The sequence below is a fragment of the Erigeron canadensis genome, chromosome 7 (genome assembly GCF_010389155.1).
Source record: "Erigeron canadensis isolate Cc75 chromosome 7, C_canadensis_v1, whole genome shotgun sequence".
In the NCBI taxonomy this organism is placed as follows: domain Eukaryota; kingdom Viridiplantae; phylum Streptophyta; class Magnoliopsida; order Asterales; family Asteraceae; genus Erigeron; species Erigeron canadensis.
The window spans coordinates 36,550,543-36,575,982 of NC_057767.1; the positions used below are offsets into that span (position 1 = coordinate 36,550,543).

At 33.8% G+C, this 25,440-nt stretch overlaps 2 protein-coding genes across 4 annotated transcripts; one reads left to right on the forward strand and one right to left on the reverse strand.

Moving 5' to 3' along the window:
- Nucleotides 1-508: 508 nt before the first annotated feature.
- On the reverse strand, nucleotides 509-6,587 carry LOC122607190 (nifU-like protein 1, chloroplastic). Its single transcript, XM_043780115.1, has 3 exons — nucleotides 6,166-6,587; nucleotides 1,249-1,385; nucleotides 509-857 (listed from the first exon to the last, which is right to left on the reverse strand). Exons 1-3 carry the CDS (start codon nucleotides 6,479-6,481, stop codon nucleotides 669-671), a joined length of 642 nt encoding a protein of 213 aa, XP_043636050.1. The 5' UTR covers nucleotides 6,482-6,587; the 3' UTR covers nucleotides 509-668.
- Nucleotides 6,588-11,537: 4,950 nt separating this feature from the next.
- On the forward strand, nucleotides 11,538-19,591 carry LOC122606678 (DUF724 domain-containing protein 7-like). Of its 3 annotated transcripts, none has more exons than XM_043779519.1 (9): nucleotides 11,538-11,715; nucleotides 14,118-14,527; nucleotides 14,771-15,142; nucleotides 15,218-15,326; nucleotides 15,435-15,748; nucleotides 16,892-16,982; nucleotides 18,227-18,454; nucleotides 18,535-18,675; nucleotides 18,750-19,591. In XM_043779519.1, the coding sequence occupies exons 1-9, from the start codon at nucleotides 11,694-11,696 to the stop codon at nucleotides 19,376-19,378; spliced, it is 2,316 nt and encodes a 771-aa protein (XP_043635454.1). In that variant the 5' UTR covers nucleotides 11,538-11,693; the 3' UTR covers nucleotides 19,379-19,591. The 3 variants fall into 3 exon arrangements, with proteins under 3 accessions (XP_043635454.1, XP_043635456.1, XP_043635457.1); XM_043779521.1 differs by having other exon boundaries at nucleotides 15,435-15,646; XM_043779522.1 differs by lacking the exon at nucleotides 11,538-11,715 and having other exon boundaries at nucleotides 14,420-14,527; nucleotides 14,814-15,142.
- Nucleotides 19,592-25,440: the final 5,849 nt, after the last annotated feature.

Here is a 25,440-nt window from a genome sequence, read left to right on the forward strand (position 1 = left end):
TGTCATACCTCAAATAGCAGGCGGAGAGGAGGCTGGTGGAAAGACCGCCGGCATGGTGAAATATATTAAACAATGGAACTAAATGTAAAATGGTTGATGCTTGCATGGCCTAACTACATACGGTTTTATTTCATTTGTCTCTATAAAGATAAATCACCCAGTGAAATAAAACCGGCATCATAAGGAATCAGCATTTCTATTTTTCTAACTTTCACATAATCATTTAGATAAAAAAATTTCAGTTTTCACATTTTCTAGGTTGACTTGCCCAAAGAAGAAATCTCTTATAACTTGTAAGGCCTCATTTGTAACCTTGACAACTATACATCAACGCTTAAAACATGTGTCTAGACACTATGTTCTAGCTTCTGTGTATAAACACACTCCGGGTACCTTTTTACTTGAAGAGATTATAAAAGCCTGTACAAGTAGAAAAATGCGGTGAATCGACAACACTTGTCTAAAGTGTAAATGTTTTATGGTATGCATAAAAGGATAAATTCAGAGCTTCCACAGAATAATCGATTCTTATTACTACAATTCAGATTCAAAACATATTGATTACATGTATGGATTGTGAAACACAACCAAGTAATAGATATACAGTTATGTATAAAAACTATGCTACATTCTTAGACTCAAGATATAAACAAGTACCTTAGAGGAACCTACTCTGTTAACACGACATTCTCAATGTCTGGAAACTTCTCCTTGATTGCTGCTTTGATCCCCGACCCGATTGACTCGGGGCCGGTATACTTCACAACACATTCCCCACCTTCAACGGACAATACATCCACATTTCCACCAAAGTTGGTTATGGCTGGCCTCAGTATATCAAGATGCCTATTCACTGCCTGCAATTGCAACTTGCAAGTATTAAAACTTAGATTATACTGTTTTGATAAACCAGAAGTTGCAAGCTTAGCAGGTCAGTGGGATTGATATGTCAAAATGGGGGATCGAAATGTGTAATTCTTTATAGACAATTGATGTGCATGATTACATTTTAAATAAAAACCCCCTTCTTCAGGAAAGTATTGCTGTAGAAGTGTGTTCGCATTTAAATATAAGCTTTGGTTGACTTTTAAACCATTCATCCCGTTACCACTTCATTTATAAGATAATAAATGTATTTTATTTCAAAAAGCAAATAAAAATTGTATTAGAACCAGTTGACCGTTTACAATGAAACGGATATAGGTATCTAAAATATGATTAATTATTTAAAAAAAAAAAAAAACTAGCCTCAACAGTTGTTTCAGCAGGTTGTTCATCAAAAACTTGAACAATGTCCTTGAGAGCATCCCCAAATTTTTCTTTCAGTACTCTTTCGATCCCCATCTTCATGGTGGTTGTTGAGCTTGGACAAGTCCCACATGCCCCTGATGATATACATATTCTCAATCACTACTCATTACAAGTCTACAACTACTAGAGATTGGCCAGGTTTTCTAACTTTGACCAGGTATGCCCAGAGCTTCAGAGCATGTTTTGGGGATTTTAGCCAGGTGGGCTCTGTTCAATTGCAGGGCGAGCCGTTTTTTTTTAGCCCCAACCCAGATATGTTTAACATAAAAATTATGTACAAAATAAAGTCACACCACGTAAACAGTACATACAGTATAAGCAATGGCTGCAGCCTATATAGATTATAGACATCTCAAAGAATTGGAAGTCTTAAATCTTAATTTACAACTACTAAACTGCTACTTTTGACATCAATATTCTCACCTCAAGTCATTCTATAAAGTTTAGCCACAAGAGCTTAAAGGAAAACCACAAGACTAATATGCAGGATTCTAGTTATAAACATATCCACATACATTGGTATCTATTTGAATGAGGTCAACAAATCTTTCACTAAAAATTAAACTCTATTGGAACCAAACTTGGCAGTTATCTATTAACATGTTGTTTAGTGTATATGAGGAATCCATTGTAATTGCGGGTATCTGAACATCTTATTTATAAGCAGTAGGTAGCATATACACGGAGTCTCTATCACCAGGTACACAAGGACTCTGTTTAAGATCAGTGGTTCATAACATATATGAACGTTTTGTACTTGTTTTTGCTGTAGATTCTCAAGAATTGTCCACACAAAATCCTACAGAAATTCTGAAACTCCTGATGAAAAATCACTAGATTCAGTGTCCGATGATCAATCTCTCGCAAAGTAGTTTGTAGGAAAGCACTCATCAGCAGCTCCTGACTCCACAGGTAAAGCTTGCAGAACTAAGAGGGTGTATGAATTATGAAAGCATGTCAGCACCATCTAGGTGGTGGATATGCATAAGGATTGGGGGCTCATTTCTCTTCCAGCAGATCACAGGGCCAATGACCCTCTCCCTCATTTTAATTTCACAGCTTTTATAAGAAAAGTCTTACTTTTTCAATAAAGCAGACTAGTCGCAGAACCGGTTCTTGGTTGAACCTGCCAGTCTGGTCTGTTTCTGAACACCATAAGAGTGGTAGGCTTTACCAGGCCTAGAGTTTTGGCTACGCTAGGAGTTATGGGGGAGACTGGGCATTAGCACAAGGTTCAGCCTGGACGGGTTCTTGTGCATGTCTGCTTGTGACTGAAAAACTTATCTGATGATCGCAGTTAATCATCCATATGAAAAAATCATTCCAGATGCAGTTACTGTTTGTACAGCCAATTTAGAGGATCAAGATTACAAGAGGGATTACAAAATGTATTAGGTTTTGGTGGTGATTCCCTATCGGTGAGGCAATGCCTTTTGTACGACGGTTAAGATGTGGAGTGTTTCTTCTTAGGGTTTTTTGTATATCCCCTTTGTTACGCCCCCTTCTTGCTTAAGTTGAGAACACGGCTGGGTCTCCTTTATTTCTGGAGGAGATCTCGCTATATCAGGAAATGATATAGAAGGGTCCTATTTCATTCTTATCTTTAGACTTAGGCCATGTATGGTCTGCGTGTCGAAGGCTGCGTCTTGGTTTTAAAAAGCGCGCCTGAGCACTAGGCGCAAGCCTTGGAGCTTTTTGGTACTCAAGGCGCAGGGTGTACAGAAAGCGCGCGCTTTTGGGCCTTTTTTGTGAGCCTAGGCGCCAAAAAGCGCTAAAAAGCGTGAGCTTTTTGTACACAAGAGGAATTTTTTTATAGAAATAAGTAATATTTTTTTCTTACCTCTTCTTTCTCAACAAGATTGATCTCTTTTTTCTTTTTCCTCAACGAGAACAACAATCTTTTGAGAATTTCTTTACAAATACCAAATTTGATCAAAGTCGGACTTAAACGAGTATCTTACTCATGTTGTTTTGGTATTTTATGTGTTATAAATACTATATAAATAATTAATAAAATTTCTTCATAAATGTGTGCCTTGCGTACGAAAAGCTCGCCGCTTTTGCGCTTAGCGCTTTGCGCTTCCGAAATGGACCCTATCGCTTTTGTGCGCTTATCGCTTTTTAAAACCAAGGGCTGCGTATAGTCTGCGTGTCAAAGGCTGGATGGGTACGTGATCATTTACTGTGAAAGGATCTGTATCAAGAAAGAAAAGAACCTACCATTGACTGCATAAGTCAATGTAGAAGAGGTGCCAAATAGAATTTTTGGGATAGAGTTGACTTTACAAAAAGTAATTCCAAAACCGTTCAAGGAAAATTGAGGGAAACCAGGTACGGTGGGTAGCATTAAGAGGGTGTTTGTAGTAAAAATCACTTAATTCAGTGTCCGATGATCTACCTCTAGCAAAATGGTTTGTATAGGAAAGCAATCATCAGCAGCTCCAGCAGCTCCAGCAGCTCCTGACTCTGTAGGTAATGCTTGAAGAATTAAAAGGGTGTTTGGCGTTGCGGATTTAAAATCCTTTGATCTTTATTCTCTTTTGCAGGCAACAAATCGTATGAAAATTCAAAAGACCCTCCTACTTTGGCCAATGCGATACTCCAAAATTAACTATTGAGAAACATAGTCAACTTTGGGGGACAATAAGGGAATGGAAGTATTTTGTTTGTATCCACAAAACCCACATATTTTGTCTTCTGGATATCCATAAAGAGAGTGCCCGGGTAGGCCAAGCTATCAATTTGATGATTAACTTTTTGGGCGCTTTTGAGGATATGTCTCGTTTGCGGTTTAGCACTTTAGCCATCCAAGAACTAAAATTGGAGATGACTTGGATACGCTAAATGAACTCGAAAAGTCATGGATTTGATGTTCATCGTATAAGGAAGCACTTGAATGAATTACTTGCGGTTAAAGATAAAGACTTGCTACTAATGCCAAAGAATTTAAGTATAAATTCGAGGCAGAAAGTGTTGAAGTTAGAATATATGGCCAAGAGATTGAGCTGATCAATAAGCAGGTCTAAAAGCTGACGGGAAAACGTGATCCGATCACAAAACAAAGGAGAAAAAAGATTCAGAGCTCGAGAGATTAAAAGCCAAACTTAGAGGAATCAAAAAAGATTTGGCTGAAGCCCTCTGCACATTTTGTGGTTACCTGCTGCATCATTGTAGTGCGTTTATGTTTATTTGGGTTCAAGATTATCTTATAGGTGGCGTTAATGTTCTTTTTGATAATGTGGCCTTAGACTAGACTTTGATTACTGGCTTAATAGTTTCAGACCTAATTTTTAACTTAGCCAGAAGCTAAACTGATGTTCGGGGTGTTTGGTTTGAGGTTACATGTTATTATTTGAGGGCATGGGTTGATACCTATCGAATTACCAATCTTCATACCCACCCAAGGGTTGGACTTATAATCCTTGTCATACCCATATAAGGCAAAACTATCTACACACCTACAAATATTTACAATTTGTCAACAATGGGGCTAGAATGGACAACTTCATGTAACTTTAATTTTAGACCAATTTCCCCCCCCTCTTTTGGACCAATTTTTTGAAGACCCATATGCCCCTGTCAACAAAGCTTCCACTACAAATCAAACTCCATGGTAACCAAACTTGGCAGTTATCTATTAACATGTCCCTTAGTGTATATTTAGTGTATATGAAGAACCCATTGTGATTGCCAGTATTTGAACATCGGATTTTACCACTACCAAAATGCCCATAAGTCCAAACAATTTGGCAAAAAATGAAAGACATTTAAAATTGTTAACACTACCCTGAGGTCTTCTTAAATGATACCGCCATCTCCAAAATTGATATGTCTCTACTAGTTCCAAGAAACATAAGGTTGAACAAGAATCCAAACACAATAATAATAAAAGAAGCTTGAAAAAGTTTGATTATTTGACAAACTCTTACTATTACTGATATTATAAGCAATCTCCTCTATAAAATGATAATCAGTTGCTACTAAGATAAACATATGATTCAAAGTTAATTTTTTTTTTCCGAACATTCAGTCATGATACGACATCAGGGAAACCCCACCTTGTAATGGTGAAGCCTTGCACGTACCCTAGACAACGAGATGTTGACCATGAGCCATTACATGTATTCAGAGGGAAAAACCCCAAGACTTGTCATCCCTAATGGTCGAACTCAAGGCCTTGGGTAAAACCGGAAGTGCCTCTGACCAGTTGAGCTGGCCATCATTGGCGATTCAAAGTTAATTAGTTGGCCCTAAACACTTACTTGGCATATGCAATAGTATGCACAAAACACTATAATCTAAATTTTGCAACTTGGAGGTTCTTATAAGCAAAATTATCAATATCAAAATGTAAATCCAAACACCTTCCTTCTAGCATATAATTTTAGAACTTACCTATTGTAACTACACGGTGCATATCCAAAATTAAAGTCCGAAATGCAACTTTCATGTTTTTAATCGGTGTTAGGCAATGCACTTAAGTTTGAGTTACATATACGGACTCTAAAAACTCATAGTTACCTAAGTGGACATCCGGGTAGTTACCATCTTTTGGCTTTAAGTTCACAAGCTCATGAGCTCATAAGACTATCAAAACGAGCTTATTAGCTTTTTGATTTTTGATAAACCAACAACAACAACAATAATACCGAGGGTAGAGAGACCGCTTACAAAAAGACCTCCAACATTTAAATACTTTTCTGCTACTTTACTAACTATATACACCATGCATTTAACTAGTTGCTTGATACAAAAAAAAAATCAAAACTTTTAACTAACAAATCAATCAAAACATAATAAACAAAAAAAAAAATAAATAATTTAAAACCCTTCATCAAGATAATGAACACAAACCTTGTAGCTTGAGTGAAACGACACCGTTTTCAACAGAAACAACATCAACATTTCCACCATCAGCAATGAGGTAAGGCCTGACATCATCAAGAACTGTATCAACGTTTTGTGGGGTCAGCTCAAATTGCTGGGCTGAGTAAAGCCCACCACTGGCAGCCATGGCTTTGACCGTGATACCCCTTTGACTTTGACCAACCAAAGATTTTGTTGTGTTTCTTGTAATGATGATTTTTGATAATGGTGAATGAAAGATTTGGGTTTTGGGTTTTGTGATAAATAAAGATTGAGATGTAAAGATGGGTGTTGTGAAAGCCATGGTTGTAAAGAACCACCGTACGCCGCCGTGGGAGATGTTTTTAAGGAAGGTGCTCCGCCACAAGTGTGTCACTGGTTATGTGAAAGTGCAAATAGTAACTACATATTTGGTCCCTATGTATTGCTTCATTTTACATGTTTAACCCTTTTGAGTTAAAAAGTAAACGGAGGACAGCACTGATGTGTACAGTATAGTGTATGGATTATGTTTTGGAAAATCATGTGCCAAGCTGTTTTTCTTATACTGTGTTTTCTGTTTATTGAAAACGTATATAATCACTTATTTTGCCAAACATATTTCTACGTTATTTGCGTTATGTACCCTTTTATTCTTTTAATACCTCTAAACACAAAACTATGAGTAGGCAATTAAATTATTGACATGAAATCATGTGACAACGATAAATTTATATGTTTGATTCAATGTACATGAAGCGTGATGTTATGAAATAATTTTCGGTGTAGATTTCATTATGTTGAGTAATAAGGTTGATATGGATGGAAAAAAAAATTACGCAATAATATGTGTTTCTTGATCTAATAAAAAACTTGAAAGCATACAAGGTAGAAAATGAAATTATGATATATGATGTAAGTTTATTTTCTTGCATCATAAATATTACATTACACATATCATTAAACATTATAATAAGAGAAATAAAATATATTAATCACAACCTTAATATTACATATTTACATCTTACAATAAATAAATAATATCTTAATGTATCTCTACTACCTTATAAAAGAAACACCCCCTCCCCCAATAAATATATTTGTGTCTTTAAAATTACGTAATTGTCTTTGGACTTACTTTTTTTTGTTTTTTTTCTTTAATTCACATAATAATAACAATAATAATAACTACCCAAATTTTTTTCCCCACCAAACAATCGGCAGCACAATGTTTCCCCCTTTTCCTCCTTTCTCACCAGCAAATGATTTGCCATACTGCAGATTTCGTCGAAACCATTCATCAATCGATATTGTTCAGCAGATTTCGTCTATCTTATTTGCTAATACGACCGCAAATCGATATTTTTCTCTATCTTATTGTTTCTTCTGTTCGTTTTATAGGTACCCAAAAGATGATGGGAATCTTCAATTGCTCTTCGAACCAGATTGCACCGGAACTAATCCAGGTTAATCCAGGATTACTTTGAATTATATATATATATATATATATATATATTGTTTGCTATTTTATTCTTATAAATTATAGATCGATAGATGATAAGTAGAGATAAGTGGGTCAATTTGGTGGTTTATGTGTCATATCTGATACAAACATGAAGGAACAAAACTTGTTGCAGGTGAATTACGCAAAACACTTCTTTATTACACTTTTGACCACTATTTGTGCAATAGTTGGAGGTATATATTTGATTATGCTCACTAGCCTGACATCATAAACCAATAATGGGTTCATTAGGAATATATAATTCTAATTTTTTAATTGGGTAAATGGGTTAAGCTAAAGAATTTAATTAAATGGAACCTGGCTAAGTGGATCAAACAGATTGAAAGTAATCCAAAGAGTATCCTTATACATAAAAATCTCTTAAAAGGCTTTATTAAAAAAAATCAGATTACACTGGCCATTATGTAGTTTATAATTAAATTTTTTGAGGTATTTGTGATCTTGAATGTTTAAAAACAAATATTCAAGCATTGAGGCTATCCAACTTGACCCGTTACCCCACCGGTCAAATCATCCAGTTTCACAAATGCAGTCCCAACCCATATACTTTACAACTATGTCCATTCATGACGTGATCTTTTCATGTTGTAGTTAGGTATTTTCACAATTGTCGGGATCATAGATTCAATTATATACAATGGTAAGAGGGCCCTAAAGAAGAAAACAGAAATCATAAAATTAGGTTAAGGTGACAATGGTCTTATACTCTTATTCACTATAAATCTTTCCACGTAATACAAGTTCGACATAAAATGATATCTCTCAATATTATCATTGTAATTATTTTTTTCTGACGACTTTTTTTAATGCTTTATGCAGTGGGTCATTTTCATCCAATTCGCTTCATTGCCTTCATAAGTATATTAATAGAAGTGTGCTTTACATATAAAGCAGGATCATGTTATTCCCTACACTTCAAAGAGCAACATTGCTCACGGTTTTATTACCAAACTAGAAAAGGATGTGTTTACACAAGGAAGGATTTTGTAGTACATGAAAGCAAGGTGGAGTACAGGGTCATACAGAAGGATTCTTACATAATTGAACTAAATGGTGATAATGAAGTTCGCAAAACAAGCTTCTGCTGGTGGTTTCCTTCATTATCCTTTTGAACCGGTTCAGTTTGAGGTGTTAAAAACTTCAGATAAGAAACATTTGTTTGTTGAGGTGGCGTATTTATTTAATGTAATAACCAATGTATTCTAATGAAGCTTTCCATATTGACTCCTTCATGTGTTGCAGATGTAATTGGCTATGTGATGTCTGTAGGCCAGCCTAAGATGACTAGCAACAGGGTCAAAGATACTTGAATGCAATCTGTTAATCTCAGGTATGCAACTCATGACTTTTCTGATGGTGCGCATTCTTCTTGCTAATGATTATTTTGATAAAAATGTATGTGGTGAGACAACCATTATGCATTTCTTTGGTTAATGGTGAACTGTTTTACGTTTTGGTAGATGGATATGAATATGATAGGTTATGTGAAACTTTTACCTTTTTTAAATGGTTAGATTTGAATTTCTTTTTCATGTGAAGTTGTAAACCAATTAGTCCAATACAATTTGATGTATGAGATACTGCTTTTGGGCCTGGGTTATAGCTAATTAGGTGTTTTCTTTATTTCAGTAATAATCTAATTCTTTAGGTTCCATGGCTTAAGAATATACTTTAGGCATCCTCTAAGTTTTGACCCATCCAATCTATTTGACCTTTCTTGCTTCTAAGTTGTTTATTGTTATACATGTTTGAATCTTGATATAAGAAACATAGTCCATGTTATCCCATTCGTAAGTAATTGGGTCAAATTTTTGTCTACTACAGTTTGTCATGTTAATCTAAATATGGCCATGTGATCGGCTACCTGGTTTGTCATGTGCCATGGAAGTTTACACCCTTCTTATAACCAGGTATTTTTATAATGTTTCTTGGTGCATTTGGTGCTGCATAAAAAAAATTACTTGGAAGCGGTTAGTGGCATGTTTAAGATTCGGATATGGTGTCGCATAGGGAGCGAAGTTTTTGAACTTATGGTTGTTAACATCTAATTTTCCAAAGAGTCATTCTACTATGATACTGGTTATTAATTTATTTTACTGTTTCTTATTCCCATTGCAAATCTATTAACTGTTAGTTCATTTGAATGTTTATCTTATTTTTCTTATTCTCATATGAAATTTGTGTTTAACCTTTTAAGTAGACTGGTGTGGCTGATCAGGGTTGGTTGTGGCTAAGAAGCTAACCATAATATAGCTCTGGGTTGTGACTAAGAATTCTGTTAACAGACTATAAAGCTTAAGTATGTCCACATTTTCTTTGTTGATGTATGGTTTTAGTTTTAATGCTTTTTTGTATAGGATTTGAATAATAATTAATAAAAAGTATCTCTTACACCAATTCTTAATAGGAGCATTTTTTCCATCACTCTTTTTCTCTAACTATGTTTACACTCACTCTCCCTCAAACTCTCATGCAGGTGCTGTTTTCCCCCATGCGTTCTACCCCCAGCAACGTCTCACACTTTTATTACACTAATCCATCGAAATATGAACCACTATTTAAAAATATTGTTAACAATCAATATCAACGATTGTATCTAGATATCACACTATATGTACTCGACCTCAAGCTTGAGCCAACTTATTTGTTACTTGAATTTGTTTTAGTTACTGGTGTGTAATCTACTATATACAATCCATGAGTTTTTTTGCACATTCACGCAATTGGTACCACCACTTAACCATCACTTTTTTGAGGTACCGCTGCAACGCGCGGACACCCATCTAGTCTTAGTTAATTCAAAATCACACCAAATTTTTAGAAAGTTAATCATTATTAAGGAAAAATTACATCATTTCCTAATCATTTAGCTATATAAGAAAAATGAAATATCACATTAGAATCATTTTGATTTTAGTGACACTGATTTTATTGCGGTAAATCAAGATATAAAGAGAACAATAACAATATTAAAAAAAAAAAGTTTTGTATTCTTCATCTCACATAACATAAAGCATAAATACTTCATTATAATCATCTATACTTCTTTATAAAAATGATTACACCCCTTCAATTTTGAAAAGTGTTATACAATAGTTATATATGAAATTACTAAATTACCCTTAATAAATACTCACTATAAAAGAGTTTTTCTATGGGAAAAACCAATATGCTTCTAGCAGTAGGGAAGAAACATGTTTCCCAGTCACAAACTTCCCCCTATGAAAATCATATGTATAAATACAAAATCTTCCCCCCCTCACAAAATCATGAAAGTATGGTGCTTCTAGCATCATACTTGTTATCCCCTTGTATATATTATCAAATTTGTCCTTAATGAATTAATTTGCTCTCCAAACTCTTATTTTAATAATTAACATTCTTAGGACTTATCTTCTAAAATATTATGGATAATGACCTGTGAGTGTAACTAACTAAGCCAAAATGTCTATGTAATGTAACCATCTTTAAAGTCGTCTATGCAATGCAACGAAAAACGTATTTGTGTCTATGTAATGCACGTAACCGGCTAATCTATAGGTTACCGGTCACCAATTTTTTTCCTTTTATTTTTATAATAAAAACCCTCAAATTTTCTTTTCATCTTCCATCTAAATTCTTTAAAATATTATACTATCAGTATATTACCTTTACATTAATTTACATTACTTGACCCGCAACACCATCAATAATATCATCACTGACACGATTAAACTGTCTTCCTCGTTACCACCGCCGCTAGACTGTCGTCGTCGTTACCACCACCGCATTATAACGATATCATGTTAGTAAATCATTATTCAAATATGATTTCTTGTATGAAGCAAAAAAAAGAAAAAAAAATAGAGTAAGAAAAACAAACCGAACTTTTAGGGTTTTGGAGCTCCGGAGGACATAAAAAACCCCAAAACTTTCCGATTGAATTTTAACTCACACGAATATCATCTTTCATTCCACGGCATCACCTTTCCATTTCTGTACACGACAAATTTCTAAAATGGGTCATTAGCAAATGGGTCCGACCCGAACACAAGGTTTAGCTTTGCTTCCTTTCTTTTTAAGTTGCTCTTCTTTTGGGCTCATTTCTACTTGATGATTATTACACATACACTCTTGTTGTATCTATATGTCATGCAATTTGTTGAAATTTTTTATAAAGTTTCAAGATTTATGGAATTACACTCTTTCTGTATCCATATGTCATGCAACTTGTATTAAAATGTTAAAAAGTTTCAGGATTTGGAAGATAGTTTGTGAATAAAGTTCAAGATAAGAATTTTAGATTAGTATTATCATAGATACATTATTGTTGTATATATATGTCATGCAGCTTGTTGTGAGTGTTATTAAGTTTGAAGGTATATGGAATTCTGAGGGTGCTATTTGTTGTAGATTAGTATTATCATAGATACACTATTCTTGTATCCATATGTCATGCCATTTGTTGTAAAATCTTGAAAAATTTCAAGATTTATTGAATTTGGAAGAGGGTTTGATTTTTAGTCTAGTACTATTCTACATAGACTAAAAAGAAACTTCTAAGTGCCGCCTTCCGCGGGATTTGAGCCCCAATACCTCGAAAGTGTATGAGGGAGGTTAAGATGTAGGCGGACTTTACCTCTACCTAAGTAGAGAGGCTATTTCCATTTTCTACCTAAATGGTAGAAAATGCCCTCCAACCTTTGCATGGGATGAGGATCGAACCCATGACCTCTGTTGTATATATATTTCATGCATTTTGTTGTAAAACGGTAAAAAGTTTCAAGATTTATCACTTATGGAATTTGGGAGAGGGCTTGCAATATGCTGTAACATGTTAAAAGGTTTCAAGATTTATGGAATCTGGAAAAGTGTATTATAATTATATATGCACTCTTGATGTATCTATACGTCATGCAATTTGTTGTAAAATGGTAAAAAGTTTCAACATTAATGGAATTTTGAAGAGGGTTTGCGATGTGTTGTAAATGGCTAAAAAGTTTCACGATTTATGGAATTTGGAAGAGGGTTTGCAATTTTGTTGTTAAATGCTAAAAAGTTTACAGATTTATGGATTTTGGAAGAAGGGTTTTGATTGATGGCAAGAAAGTTTTTATTTTATTTTTTATTGTACTGGTATAATACATATACTCTCGTGTTGTCTATATGTCATGCAATTTGTTATAAAATGCTATGAAGTTTCAAGATATATGGAATTTATAGTGATTTATTTGTTGAAAAGTTTAAAGCTTCACGAAAATCCTTTTTTTTTTTTTGAAAGAGGGTTTGTGATTAGATTACAAGAACATAAAGTAATCACCAAAACATTAGACAAAGTGGTAAAAGTTTTTAAATTCATACATTTATTTTTAGCAATTTGTTGAAAAAGAAAAACTTTGATGGGCTGTTTCCACATTATGCATCCTTTCTAATCAGCTTGTCTCAGCCTACATACCATGGGTGAGTGGTTAAACCATTGGAAGTCTTTTTCTTAAAGCTTGTTTCTATATTGCTTGGTAACTTTCCCAAATTTTCAAGGTTCACATTACAAGATTGAAACTTTATGCTTTTGATGGTGGCGTTTGGGATTTGCTTATTTAAAAGAGGTATTATTGCCTATATTAAAGTGCTTATTCCTTTCAAAATCAGCAAATAAGCAGTTTTCCAAAGAGTGTTTTGTTATTGATTATCTGCTATAATGATCGCATTAAGCAGAAAACACCTCAATAAGCAATCCCAAACACTCCCTATATGCTTGATTGAAAGATTTTGCCATTTTATTAACTTCCCCTAGTTAACTATTCTCATTTCAAGTATTGGATGCTTTTACTATGAGGTTTGTATTTGGAATCTTGAATCTATTTAATGAATTTTTTCTAGATAGTCTAGTGTGGTAAATTCTTCATTAAATGTTTTTGTTCTCGTTTACTTTAAATACTGAAAGAAATGAGATATGAAACATAAAAAAATCACTAACCCATAAAATAAAGTAAGGTTGTGATCAAACCCGAGAGAAACAGAGCTAGCGTAGAAAATGAAAGATAGAAAATTTATATATCTTTCATTTATTCTTAGTAATATGTTATAATGTAAAAAAAATTGTGATGGCTGTTTCGCAACTATGCAGTAATTAGCTTGTCTCAGCTTTAAACCATGGGTGAGTGGTTACACCACTTAAAACTTTTCCTTAAAAATTACGATATAAGCTTCTTTATATGTTTAATTCGTAAATTGCCCTAATTTCTTAGGTTCATATACAAGATTCAACCTTTTTGCTTTTTATATACTCGATTGAAATTTTTTGCTACTTGATTATGTTGCCCTAATTTACTATGTTCATTTCCCTCTATTGTATGCTTTTATTATGTGGTATGTGATCTTGAATCCGTGAATCTTTTGTTAGATTGTTCATTAAATGTTTCTGATTTCATTTCCCTTAAAATCTGAAAGAAAACAGCAAGATTGATCATCAGGATAGGCACAAAGGTGGAAGTTTCTTTTGAGGAACACGTTTTCCGTGGCGTTTGGTTCCCGGCAACGATTGTTGAAGATTTGGGCAATAACTTGTTCGTTGTTGAATATCGATGTATAGGGATTAATGATCAGGCAGAGATTCGTAAAGTTACAGTAGATCATCTTCATATTCGCCCCTTTGCACCTCAATTTAGGTCTACAAATTTTGGTTTGCTAGAGAAGGTCGATGCTTTTTATGATTTTGGCTGGTGGAGTGGAGTAATTACCAAAAAACTTGCTGATAATAGATATGTTGTGTACTTTAAACATACAAATAAGGTGAAGGAACTTAGTCATTTGGAATTAAGACCTCATGTGGAGTGGAAAGAAGACAAATGGTTAACACCTTATCAGGTATACAACAACATTTCTTGGTGAATGAGACCATGTGTTATTCATTGCTCTAATCCCACTCTGCTTACTATGCATATTCTTTAAATATTGTTCTTGTTGTTTGTTGGTTGTTGAAGGATTTTCGCCATTTATGATACATCAAGTATTTATTCTAGTGGAGATATAGAAACTTTTTTGTGTCTATATACCATGAACATGGTGGTGTTAATGGTGTTTCAAGTTCGTTTTGTTGTTTACATTCAGGTTCCTGTTTTTGATGATTTTGATAATGCCGATGATGATGTAGCAAATGGTGATTCAGGCACTGTGAATTGCAGCACTGAAGTGACAGAAACTATTTCCCTGAACTTAGCAAACCTGATCGAGGACGCAATTCTTGTTGTTGATAAACAAACATTTATTGAAACAACTTCAATGAAGAGAGCAAAGACAACAAGTCTTGGTAGCAATACTAAAAGTTCGAAGTCTTCCAAGAAAATAAAGGCCGTAGGGACTTCTGATGACCCGAGCCTAGCAAATGTGGGGCAAAGTAAAGAAGTAGACAAGTCACCTGTTGACAAAACCGTTGTTAAAACTGTCAGTAAAAGTAAGATTGTTACTCGTGGAAATAAAAAGGTGGGTTCAATATATTAAGCAATGTACGGTGGATATGGATAATGTAACATAGTAATTAATTATCTACTTGTGCAGCCTATTGAGCGAGGAAAAAGTGTCAAGTTGGAGCAACCTAAAGTTATATCTGCAAGAAAGAAGGGGAAATTATCTGCGGATAATACAGAGCCGGAAGCAATACCCAAAGGTCTGTTAATCTACAAAATGTAACTTCTTGGTATTTTATTTTGCTTTATCGGTTTTTATATTTGTTCATTATACATACATTAAGCTGTAAGGTGACTACACTGGACAGGAGCAAACATCACCCCGGATATTGTTGAGGGAGATCGTGCAAGTCGAATTTGGCCTATTCCTGTGATTATGGGTTTACAATGTATTGCAATGTCAGCGAGCAATAAACCTAAGACGACTCGATCATTTGCCCCATTGTCACCCAAGACAACAGGAACGAGCGGACGAGATCAACAATTTGTTCCATTGTCACCCAAGAGGACAGGCAATATGGTACAAAATCAACAGTTTGCTCCATTGTCACCCAAGAGGACAGGCAATATGGTACAAGATCAACAATCTGTTCCATTGTCACCCAAGAGGACAGGCAATATGGTACACGATCTACAATTTATTTTTTTTAAATAGGAGTATATATCTTTTGTAGACGTCAAAAGATTGGTGGGAAAGCAGGTTGGCCAACAGGGGTTTGGGTTTTTTTTTCTTCAGTAGTGGTCATAATTGTTACGGATCAAAACCATTGCAAGGTGTGGGACTTGTCCCACATCGGTTGTATGGGAAACCAATGTGGGGTTTATATACCAAATGGGCTCTCTCACCCGTTAGGCTAGTCTTTTAGGTTGTGTTCTCCCATTTGGTATGTAACAATAATGGTCTGGCTGGTGCCATGTTGAAATATATATATATATATGTACTGTGCTAATCAAAATTACCCAAACAGTATCTTTACAATAATAATCTAGAACCTTGAATTAAATGGTTCATGAGATTCAAAAGTACAATTTTGTTTGACTTTCACTCGTTGGACCTATTCCCCTTCTTGCTGATTTAACGTGTTTGAAATAAAGCCAAAATGTGTGGCACACCTAAGTTCATGGAAATGGGCTTCTTTTTTTTTTTTTTAAATGAAGTGAGACACTAGTAGAAGAGGCACTTGGGCACAACCTTCATTGCTAGGCTTAAAGACTTAGGGGTGTCTGCTAAATTTTAGGTTGTTACTTAAAATTTTTGTCTGCCAACTCATTGTGTGTCTATGGATATGATTTTTTTTTTTAAATCTTAGCCTTTGAATTTCAAAAGAAAAAAAACTAGAAACCAAGTAAATCACATCTTTCCCTTTCCGAATCATGATAAACCACACTGTTTGAAAGTTCATGAACTTTTGGACTTGTCTTTGATATTATGTATTTAACCTCCATTAGTTAATACTAGACAGTCTTTGTTTGTTCTATTGACACTAGTTGTAGTCTTTCAGATTGTTAATGTTTTTCTGTCATAGATAGATATATTCAAATCAGTCATAAGATGAGTTGCCAATTATTATCTGAAAGTGAGAGCCTGACACATTAAAAAACTGAAAGACTTTTTTTTTCCCGATATGACAAGTCTCTCAATCATGAACCTTTTACAACCATTAGATAGGCCCATTGTTGATGTGTCCGAATGCTATTAGCAGTTAAACTAATTTTTTTTACAAAAAAATGATTGTGGGTGTTTTTCCCATTGTTTCTCGTGTAGGATAATGATGAGGGTGATGGCACAGTTCCAAAAAGGAAGAGAGGAAGGCCATTCAAAACAGAAGCCAATAACCAGAAGACTTCATTAGCAGGTTTAGTTTTACTTTTATTTTTGTTGGTCACTGTTCTACTTGACATGTATTTACATATATCTCGTCAATCTACCCAATGCACAGACAAAAGCCCTAGCGCCCAGTCTGTATTCAGGCATGGTTATAATATGCAGCCAGGCCTTTCATGTAACTGATTAGGTCTGACAATCGGAAACCGGCTATATGATTTAATAGTAATACGATTGTTGCTTGGTTATACCTTTCTCTCCATTTCTTAATACTTGATACTCTATGTTTTCTAACATTCTCAAACTTATTATTTGATGTTGTATTATATTGAAATCAATTTAATAGAGTTTATTTCAGCTTTTGAAAGAATATACTGTAGTTATTAAAACCTATATAAAATATATCAATCAAAGTCTTAAAACAAATTATTACTGATGGATAACCAAACATATGATTAAATATTTTTAAGTTATTAAAAAGACCCGGATTGTGCTTAAAGCATCGGTTGGGAGCCAGGTTTACAAAATTAGACGGAACTCGAACTGGTCAAGTGGCCGGTTCCCGGTTGAAGTGGTCGGACATGACCGGAAAAACTGGCTTCCTTAAAAATATCTAGGAGTTTGGATGTGTACAAGTGTATTATATGAAAGCATGTCACCAGTCACCACCATCTCTGTGGTCGATATGCATGGGGACTTTGTTGGTTTCAGGCCCTTCAAACTGCAAACTCACAACCCAAATATATATATATATATATATATAAATTAAAGGGTAAATGGGTCGGTGACTCCCCAGAGAACTAGGTGGGAGGGAATCTGCTTAGCAAGGATTCGAACCCGCGCCTTATAGCTGCCTAGAACTCTTTGTTAGGGGGCAACAAAAACTAATTAAAATTTTCTGGAACATCCAACTGCATGACCCAAGTCTGCTGCTGACCCATTACTTGACTCATAATTGACCCAACGTTCCGAACCATCAAAATTAGCCCAACAGATTCATCCCTCTTCCATCAGATCGCACGGATAAATTACAGCTTTTATTATAAAGAGTTACTTTTTATAATATGCGGACTGGTTGCACAAATGGTCTTGGTTGAACTTGCCAGTCTGGTCTGTTTCTGAAAACCATGGTTAGGAGTGGCAGGCTTTAACAGGCCTAGAGTATTGGCTACGGTAGGAGTTATGGGGGAGACTGGGCACTTGCACTAGGTTCGGCCCAGATGGGTTCGTGTGCATGTTTGTTTGTGGCTCAAACAACTTCTTTGGTGATTGCAGAAAATCATTCAAATGGAAAAATTATTCCAGATGAAGCTACTGTGATGGGATATGTATCCAGGAAGAAGAGAAGCCCGCCATCGACTGTAGAAGTCAATTTTGAAAAGGTGCCAAATAGAATTTCTGGGATAGAGTTGTCTTTACAACAGGAGAATTCTAAAACAGTAAAAGGAAAACGAGGGAAACCAGGTACATTGGGTAGCGTAGACATGGAGTCTCCACCACAAGGTACACATTTACTTTGTTTATCAGTGGTTCATAAAGTATATGTATTGAATTATTGATATTATTACTTTCATCTGCTGTAGATTCTCAAGAACCATCCACACAAATATCCAACAAAATTATTGAAACTTCCGTTGAAAAATCACTTGATTCAGTACTCGATGATCAACCTCTCGCAAAGTGGTTTGTAGGAAAGCACTCATCAGCAGCTCCTGACTCCACAGGTAAAGCTTGCAGAACTAAGAGGTTGTTTGTTGTTGCGGTCTAAAAATCCTTCGAACTTTATTCTCTTTTGCAGGCAAGAAATCGTCTGAAAGTTCAAAAGACCCTCCTGCTATGGCCAATGGCGATGCTCCAAAGTTAACTTTTGAGAAACGTAGTCAACTTTGGGGGACAATAGAGGCAATGGAAGTGTTTCACTTGTTCCCCCAAAACCCGCATTTTCGTCCACTGGATAATTATAAAGAAACTGCCCGGGAACGCCAAGCTATCAATTTGATGGTTAACTTTTCGGGTGTTTTCGAGGATATGTCTCGTTTGCGATTTGATCATCCAAGAACTGAAATTGGAGATCACTTGGATACACTAAATGAACTCGAAAGTCACGGGTTTGATGTTCATCGTATAAGGAAGCGTTTGAATGAATTACTTTCACTTAAAGATGAACATGAGAAACTTGCTACAAATTCCAATGAATTTAAGGGTAAAATCGAGACAGGAAGTGTTGAAGTTAAAATACGTGACCAAGAGATTGAGTTGATCAATACGCAGGTGAAGAAGCTGAAGGAAAAACGTGATCAGATCACGAAATCTATGGAGGAAAAAGATTCAGAGCTCGAGAGTTTGAAAGTTGAACTTGAAGAAATCAAAAAGGGTATGGCTTTAGCCCGCTGCACATTTGAAGGCTTAGCTGCTACATCATTGTAAGCGCATTTATGTTCATTTGGGTTCAGAATTATCTTATAGGTTGCTTTAGTGTTCTTTTTGTTCTCTGTGTCAATGAATGTGGCATTAGTTTAGAGTTTAGACTTTGATTACTAGCTTAACAGTTTCAGACCGAATTTTTAGCTTAGCCAAAAGCTGAACTGATGTTTGGGGTGCTTGGTTTGAGGTTCGTGTTTGATGACATGAGTTGATACATATTAAATTGCCAATCTTCCTTGCCCACCCAAGGGTTTTGCTTAAAATCTTTGTCACTCCCATATCGTTTTCTAAAAAGCAAAGCCTACAAATTGATGCGGCTTTCTTGTGCAATCAAATGGTTCAAATACTAAGGATGTTACATAAATCGAAGGTAAAGGTTCTAAAAACACAAGTTTTTTAATTCGAGAATAAAAATCAAAACTATCTTACCGTGAATATCACTCTTGAATATAAAAGAACTAGTGCTCAGACCTGTCTATTGGACGGGTAGTCTCAAAAATATTGAAATTCAAGTATATTAAATCCCTATGACTAATATCACAACTTAATCAATACGAAAACAAAAGAAGAAAACGTATGAAAATTAATTTTATACAAATATTATTCCAGTTTATCTTTTTTTTTTCAACTTTAATTTAAATAAAAAATTTACAGTATATTATATTTAATCTTACTACAAACACAAACAACAATGAATCTATAACATGGATTAAAAAATCATGATAAGATATAAGATCATTAATTGAAAAAGTCCTATGACAAACATCCATAACCTAACATATAAAGACTAATAGTTTATAATAATAATGATTAATATGAATCTATAATAGTATGAATTAAAGAAACCATAATAGTCGAACATACCTTGGTAGTCAAACAATAGTCAAACAAAAACCTACGTAGGTTTTTTCTTTTTTATGTGTTATAGATTTTTGGGTTTGGGTTTATATATATTTATAGATATAGATAAAAATAATAAAGTTTTTGAAGTAAAAGTAAACGGTCGGTCCTATAGATATAGATAAATAATATTAGAAAAAATAGAGGATTAATGAGAAGAGAGTATATTAGGCTTAAATAGGGGGATTATGGGTGCCAAATGTACCCCCAACCCCCTCTTTTAGTTATATTATAGATACCAATCTAGGTAAACTACGAGTCTTATAAACATAAATATAAAATAAAATGTAAAATTACAAGGGTTTGAGTTTCATTTTTTACATATGCAGTTAGGACTAGTGGTGGATTATTTGGGGATTTTTGAGAGTCATGAGTGACATGTAATTTAGGAGTATATTTATAAAAATAAAAAATTAGGAAAACTTAAACTAAAACATTTGCTCAAGCTTTTATACCAACACAAGTAGAGGTGCAAATACCAGTTAATCGGTTCCGGTTATTTTTTTTAGTAATCGATTCCGGTTATTTTTTTTAAAAAAAAACCGATTACGGTTAACCGGTACCGGTTAATAACCGATTTGGGTTTTAAAAAACTATACCCGGTCTAATCGGTTTCGGTTAATAATAACCGGTTAACCGATACCGGTTAACCTAATAGGTTATTTTTTTAACCGCCCACTATCAATAATATATAAGCCAAAAGGGGTTTTCTTTTTCAACATAAAACAAGTTGTTTTGTCCGGATCTACCCACAAACACTACTGATAACACCACTTCTCTTCATCATCATCTACCCCTCGAAACCGCCACATATATCGATGTATATATACACACACAGGCACACAGCCACACAGTACGTAATATTTTTGATGATCTTGAAGAGGTGATTCAGTGAAGGATCTTGAAGAGGTGATCAGTTGGTTCTTTCTCCGGTCTCCGATGCTTTTTTCTTTCTTTCCAGATGTATGTGACTTCATTTTTCTTTTTATATCTCGATGTATATATATATATATATCACCCAGTAAGTGGTGAGTACTGAGTGGTAAGTATAAAAAAGAAAACAATCCCAATTATATATAATTAATCGATTAACCGGTTAAAACTAAAAATAAAAACCGATTATCGGTTAACCGATCAGGAATCGGTTTTTGGTTTTGAAAGTACAATCGATTACTAACCGGCGGTTTTTCCTAACCTATAATCGGTTTGTACTGTATCGGTTACTAACCGGTTATGATTATAGGTTAACTTTTGAATCGGTTCGGTTAACCGGTTTTTTTGTGCACCTCTAAACACAAAGCAACAAATCACCTCCCCTTCTGGACTTCTGGTTCATTCTGATCTCCACGAGGTGGGCCTCCTGATGAGCAGTTGAATAGTCTCAGCCCAATGGGCTTGTCATTGCATCATGACTAATTTACATTTTACAATTTCAATTTTTTGTCTAACAATGGGACTAGAATGGACAACTTCGAGTCACTTTGAATTCATACCAACATTAAAAATTTTCCTATCCTTTTTTGGGTAGCTATATTTTAAAGATCCTTGTCTTGGTTACAATTTGATTTTATTTTCATGTGTAAATGTAAATGTACAATCTTTTTCAATGTACTCCATGTGCACATTGTCCGTCCTAGATACAATATTCATTACATTTTGAACTTGTTTTTTTGAACTTGTTTTCTCTTTGATTGCTTAACCGTGTCGGGTTAGTTTGTCGATCTTTTCCTAGTGTGCAAATGTACATTTGAGATAAATATAAATAAATAATTAAATGTCAATAATTTGTGAAGATTGTTGTAACAAGTAGTATCAAAGTACAAAACTCATAAATGTGGGTATTGAAGTTGAAAGGTGTTGTTTAAATATGCATTCAACATGACCATGTGTTCAAGTTTCACCTTCATTGATTTTTGCTCTTGCCAATATTAATTTGATGAATGAGCTTCTCATAAAACACAAGTACTAACTCATCAAATCATATTCACTACTTCAACCCACCCCCTCTTTTATTTCTTTCGTGACAAATGGATAACAAAAAGGACATATAACCAACATTTAAGTTTTAAAATCCTTCTCATATAAATCTTTTTTTTATAAAAAATATCAAAGAAAAATCACAGGTAACATGGTCATGAAAAGTGATTGTGCTTTAATGGGGCAACATATAGCAGTTGACGGGCTATGCTTTACATGGAAAGAAAAAAAAGAGTTAAATAGAGATAAGTCGATCACAAATAAGATATATTGATAATATATATACACTTAAACCGATAAGCATAGCAAGTTCAAAAAGTATGATATTTACACGTGTCAAAATCAATGGTGAATATTCTTTAGTGAAAATTAACAACCTTTTAACTTTTGAAAATGTTAGTAATTTGATATTTAACATGCTTTTGTATCAGATATTTAGGTTTGCTTTTAAACTCACGTTCTAGCCGTATATATCCATTTTTTAATTTTTTTTTTTTGTTTTTTGTTTTGTGTTGTCATGTCACTTAAACACGTAACATGCTAATTAACCTATACGAATGATTTCAATCACTTTTTACCCTATAAAAATTAGAAAGTATATGTTTGGTTCTCTATAGATTAGAGAGAGTAGTACATTACCCGAAGTGAAAATCATGGTAAATTAGGTTTAACATTTATTACAACTTTTTATTCGCTATTTGTTTGCATGGAACTAGTGGGTGTACCTACCCTTGGTAGCCGGTTGTGACAATTATACCAAGTGCAAATACTACTATACTAGGTCTATATATAATGTATTAATTAGTTTTATCATCAATAACCAAATATTACAAACAAAAGCTTTGTGATTAGTCTGCTCAGATAGGATAATTAGGTTAAAGAAGTATTAATTAGTTTTTCAAATACCCTTATATACTCTTGTACGTATTGTATACAAATTAAGTAGACGACTTGCAAAGTGAGTACGTATGATATTTAAGTTATAACTTTTTATATAGCTTTCAAGTCATCGATCATATCCCTTAAATACTCTTATACGTATTAATTGTTCACAAGTTAATATGCAACAACGAACATTTAATCTGCCCACAACAATCTTTCGCTATACAACTTAATTCAAGTTGAAATACGAAAAATCAAAGATGACGGACTAAAAAAAAAGGTGAAAGCTATAATCCAACAGCAAACTAGGACCCTAGCAACATATCACAAATCATTTCCTCAAAGCTTAATTAACCTATTTCCGATTTGACTTTTTCACAAAATGGCTTACGTTCGAACTTAGAGAAATGATTTGGAAATGGAAAAAGTACCCTTTTTGGATCGCATATCTTTAACTCGATCAAGATAACTTGTTATGCCCATAAAAACTTCATCCATTTAATCGAGATAATATTGATCCAAGTCACACGACCATGTATATGAGGTCACAATAGTCTTCTAACAGATTGCCTTTCTCATGGAAAAGTGACCATATCAATGCTTAATTGATTATCAAAGACTTTTTTTTCTTTGGACTTTGATTATCGAAGACTTATTATGTAAAAAATGACAAGTTAATTGAATATATCAAAATTCCGCGACTATGTCTTTTGTTATATAGGAAAAAGTCTTTGAAAATAATATAATATAAGTGGTCAAACAAAAAGATGAAATATCAAGCTAGTGAATCTGTGTTTTTAGCCTCAAGAAATGTATCACATATTTATATAGAAATGACATAAAATATATAAAATTTAGATAATAGCACGACCAAGCCTCCTCGGATAATGATGTGAGTTGACATAAAGTGGATCCAAGTTCTTATTCCACGCTTATAATTAAAAGGTTATCAACATTTTCAAATATTGGAATACATCAAACTCAATTTTGATGGAGGATATCAATCAACCAAATTTTCAATATTTCACTTGTTTGTGATTAGATTGAACCTTCGGTTTACACACAAAGCTTTACCATTATACGATGAGATCTCCCCAATATCATATACCGATCAAATGTTCGAAGAAAAAAAAAAAAGAATAATACTATATAACTCCGGTCAATATGGGGCAGCCCATTCGGTAAGTGCCTTTGTAATACTATACATGTAAATGAGAAAATTACACTTAAAAATAACTCAACGCTAATTTTGACCTCATCAAGATAGATAAGAAGAATAAGAATTAGGCTTCAATGTTTTTCTCCTACGTATAGAATGTAAACAAAGTTTTGCGAACTAAGTTGTCAATTAAAATTATAGGTCATAAGATAGAGATACTTAACATATTGGTGATATCAACTTAGATCAATTAATGAGTATTGAATTAAATGGTTGGATCGACATTTTGTTTCGAGTAGAGTAATGACACTAAAGAGTAATTTTCTTCGACTTGTAAAAGTAATGATCATTGTTTTATATAATTACTCCTATATTCAGAATAATCAAGAAAATGATTAATCCTCATAATAAATAACCTAAAATCCCCTAATTATAAGATGGAAAATGCTAAATGCTTGTATTTAATGTGAATAAAAAAATTGTATATTCTATATCAAAAGTCCATCATTAAATTTTATTGTAAGTTTATAACTATTTAATGCATCTTATAAGATAATAACAAGTGGTAATATGCATTGATAAAATTAGGAAACAGATTAGTGTATTTCATATCTTATGTTTTTAGGATAATTTCAGGCTAATTTTATAAGAGATCATATTATTTCTCTTTCAGAATATTATGAATTGTTTATAGATTTGTAATCCTTTTATATAAAGATCTTTGAAATCCATTTGACAAATAAATAAATAAAAAGAATTTTTCTAATGATAGTCCTAAGGTTTAAGAATATTGTTAACTTTCATAAAAAAACTTGTATTTTTCATATCAAAAATCAACCCCTTAATTTTATGATAATATGATTAATTTATGTACGTTATGCGTTGTCGTTAGCAAAACCTACAAGAAATAATTATATGGCTTAAGTTTTTGCTGTCATCAAGGGCACCAAATTAAAATAAACGTGGGGTTAACCTAGAAAGTGAGGTTTTGTTTATTTTTTGGGATGAATTATGGTGTTCAATCTCTGATACAAGTAATTTTAACAATATTTGTGTTAGTTTAGAAGTAGAGTAGATATAGAGGTTCAAAAAGTAAAGGCACCAATCAAAACTATAGATGTAAAAGTTGTTTGGTTAGATGATGGTC

Excerpts from the sequence above, each read along its gene's own strand:
- LOC122607190 (XM_043780115.1), bottom strand. The coding sequence starts at position 6,481 with ATGGCTTTCACAACACCCATCTTTACATCTCAATCTTTATTTATCACA. Across the intron at positions 1,386-6,165 it reads CGTTTCACTCAAGCTACAAG|GGGCATGTGGGACTTGTCCA; the intron begins GTTTGTGTTCAT and ends GTATATCATCAG. Across the intron at positions 858-1,248 it reads CTGCTGAAACAACTGTTGAG|GCAGTGAATAGGCATCTTGA; the intron begins GCTAGTTTTTTT and ends TTGCAATTGCAG.
- LOC122606678 (XM_043779519.1), top strand. The coding sequence starts at position 11,694 with ATGGGTCCGACCCGAACACAAG. Across the intron at positions 15,749-16,891 it reads CCAAGAGGACAGGCAATATG|GATAATGATGAGGGTGATGG; the intron begins GTACACGATCTA and ends TTTCTCGTGTAG. Across the intron at positions 18,455-18,534 it reads CATGGAGTCTCCACCACAAG|ATTCTCAAGAACCATCCACA; the intron begins GTACACATTTAC and ends CATCTGCTGTAG.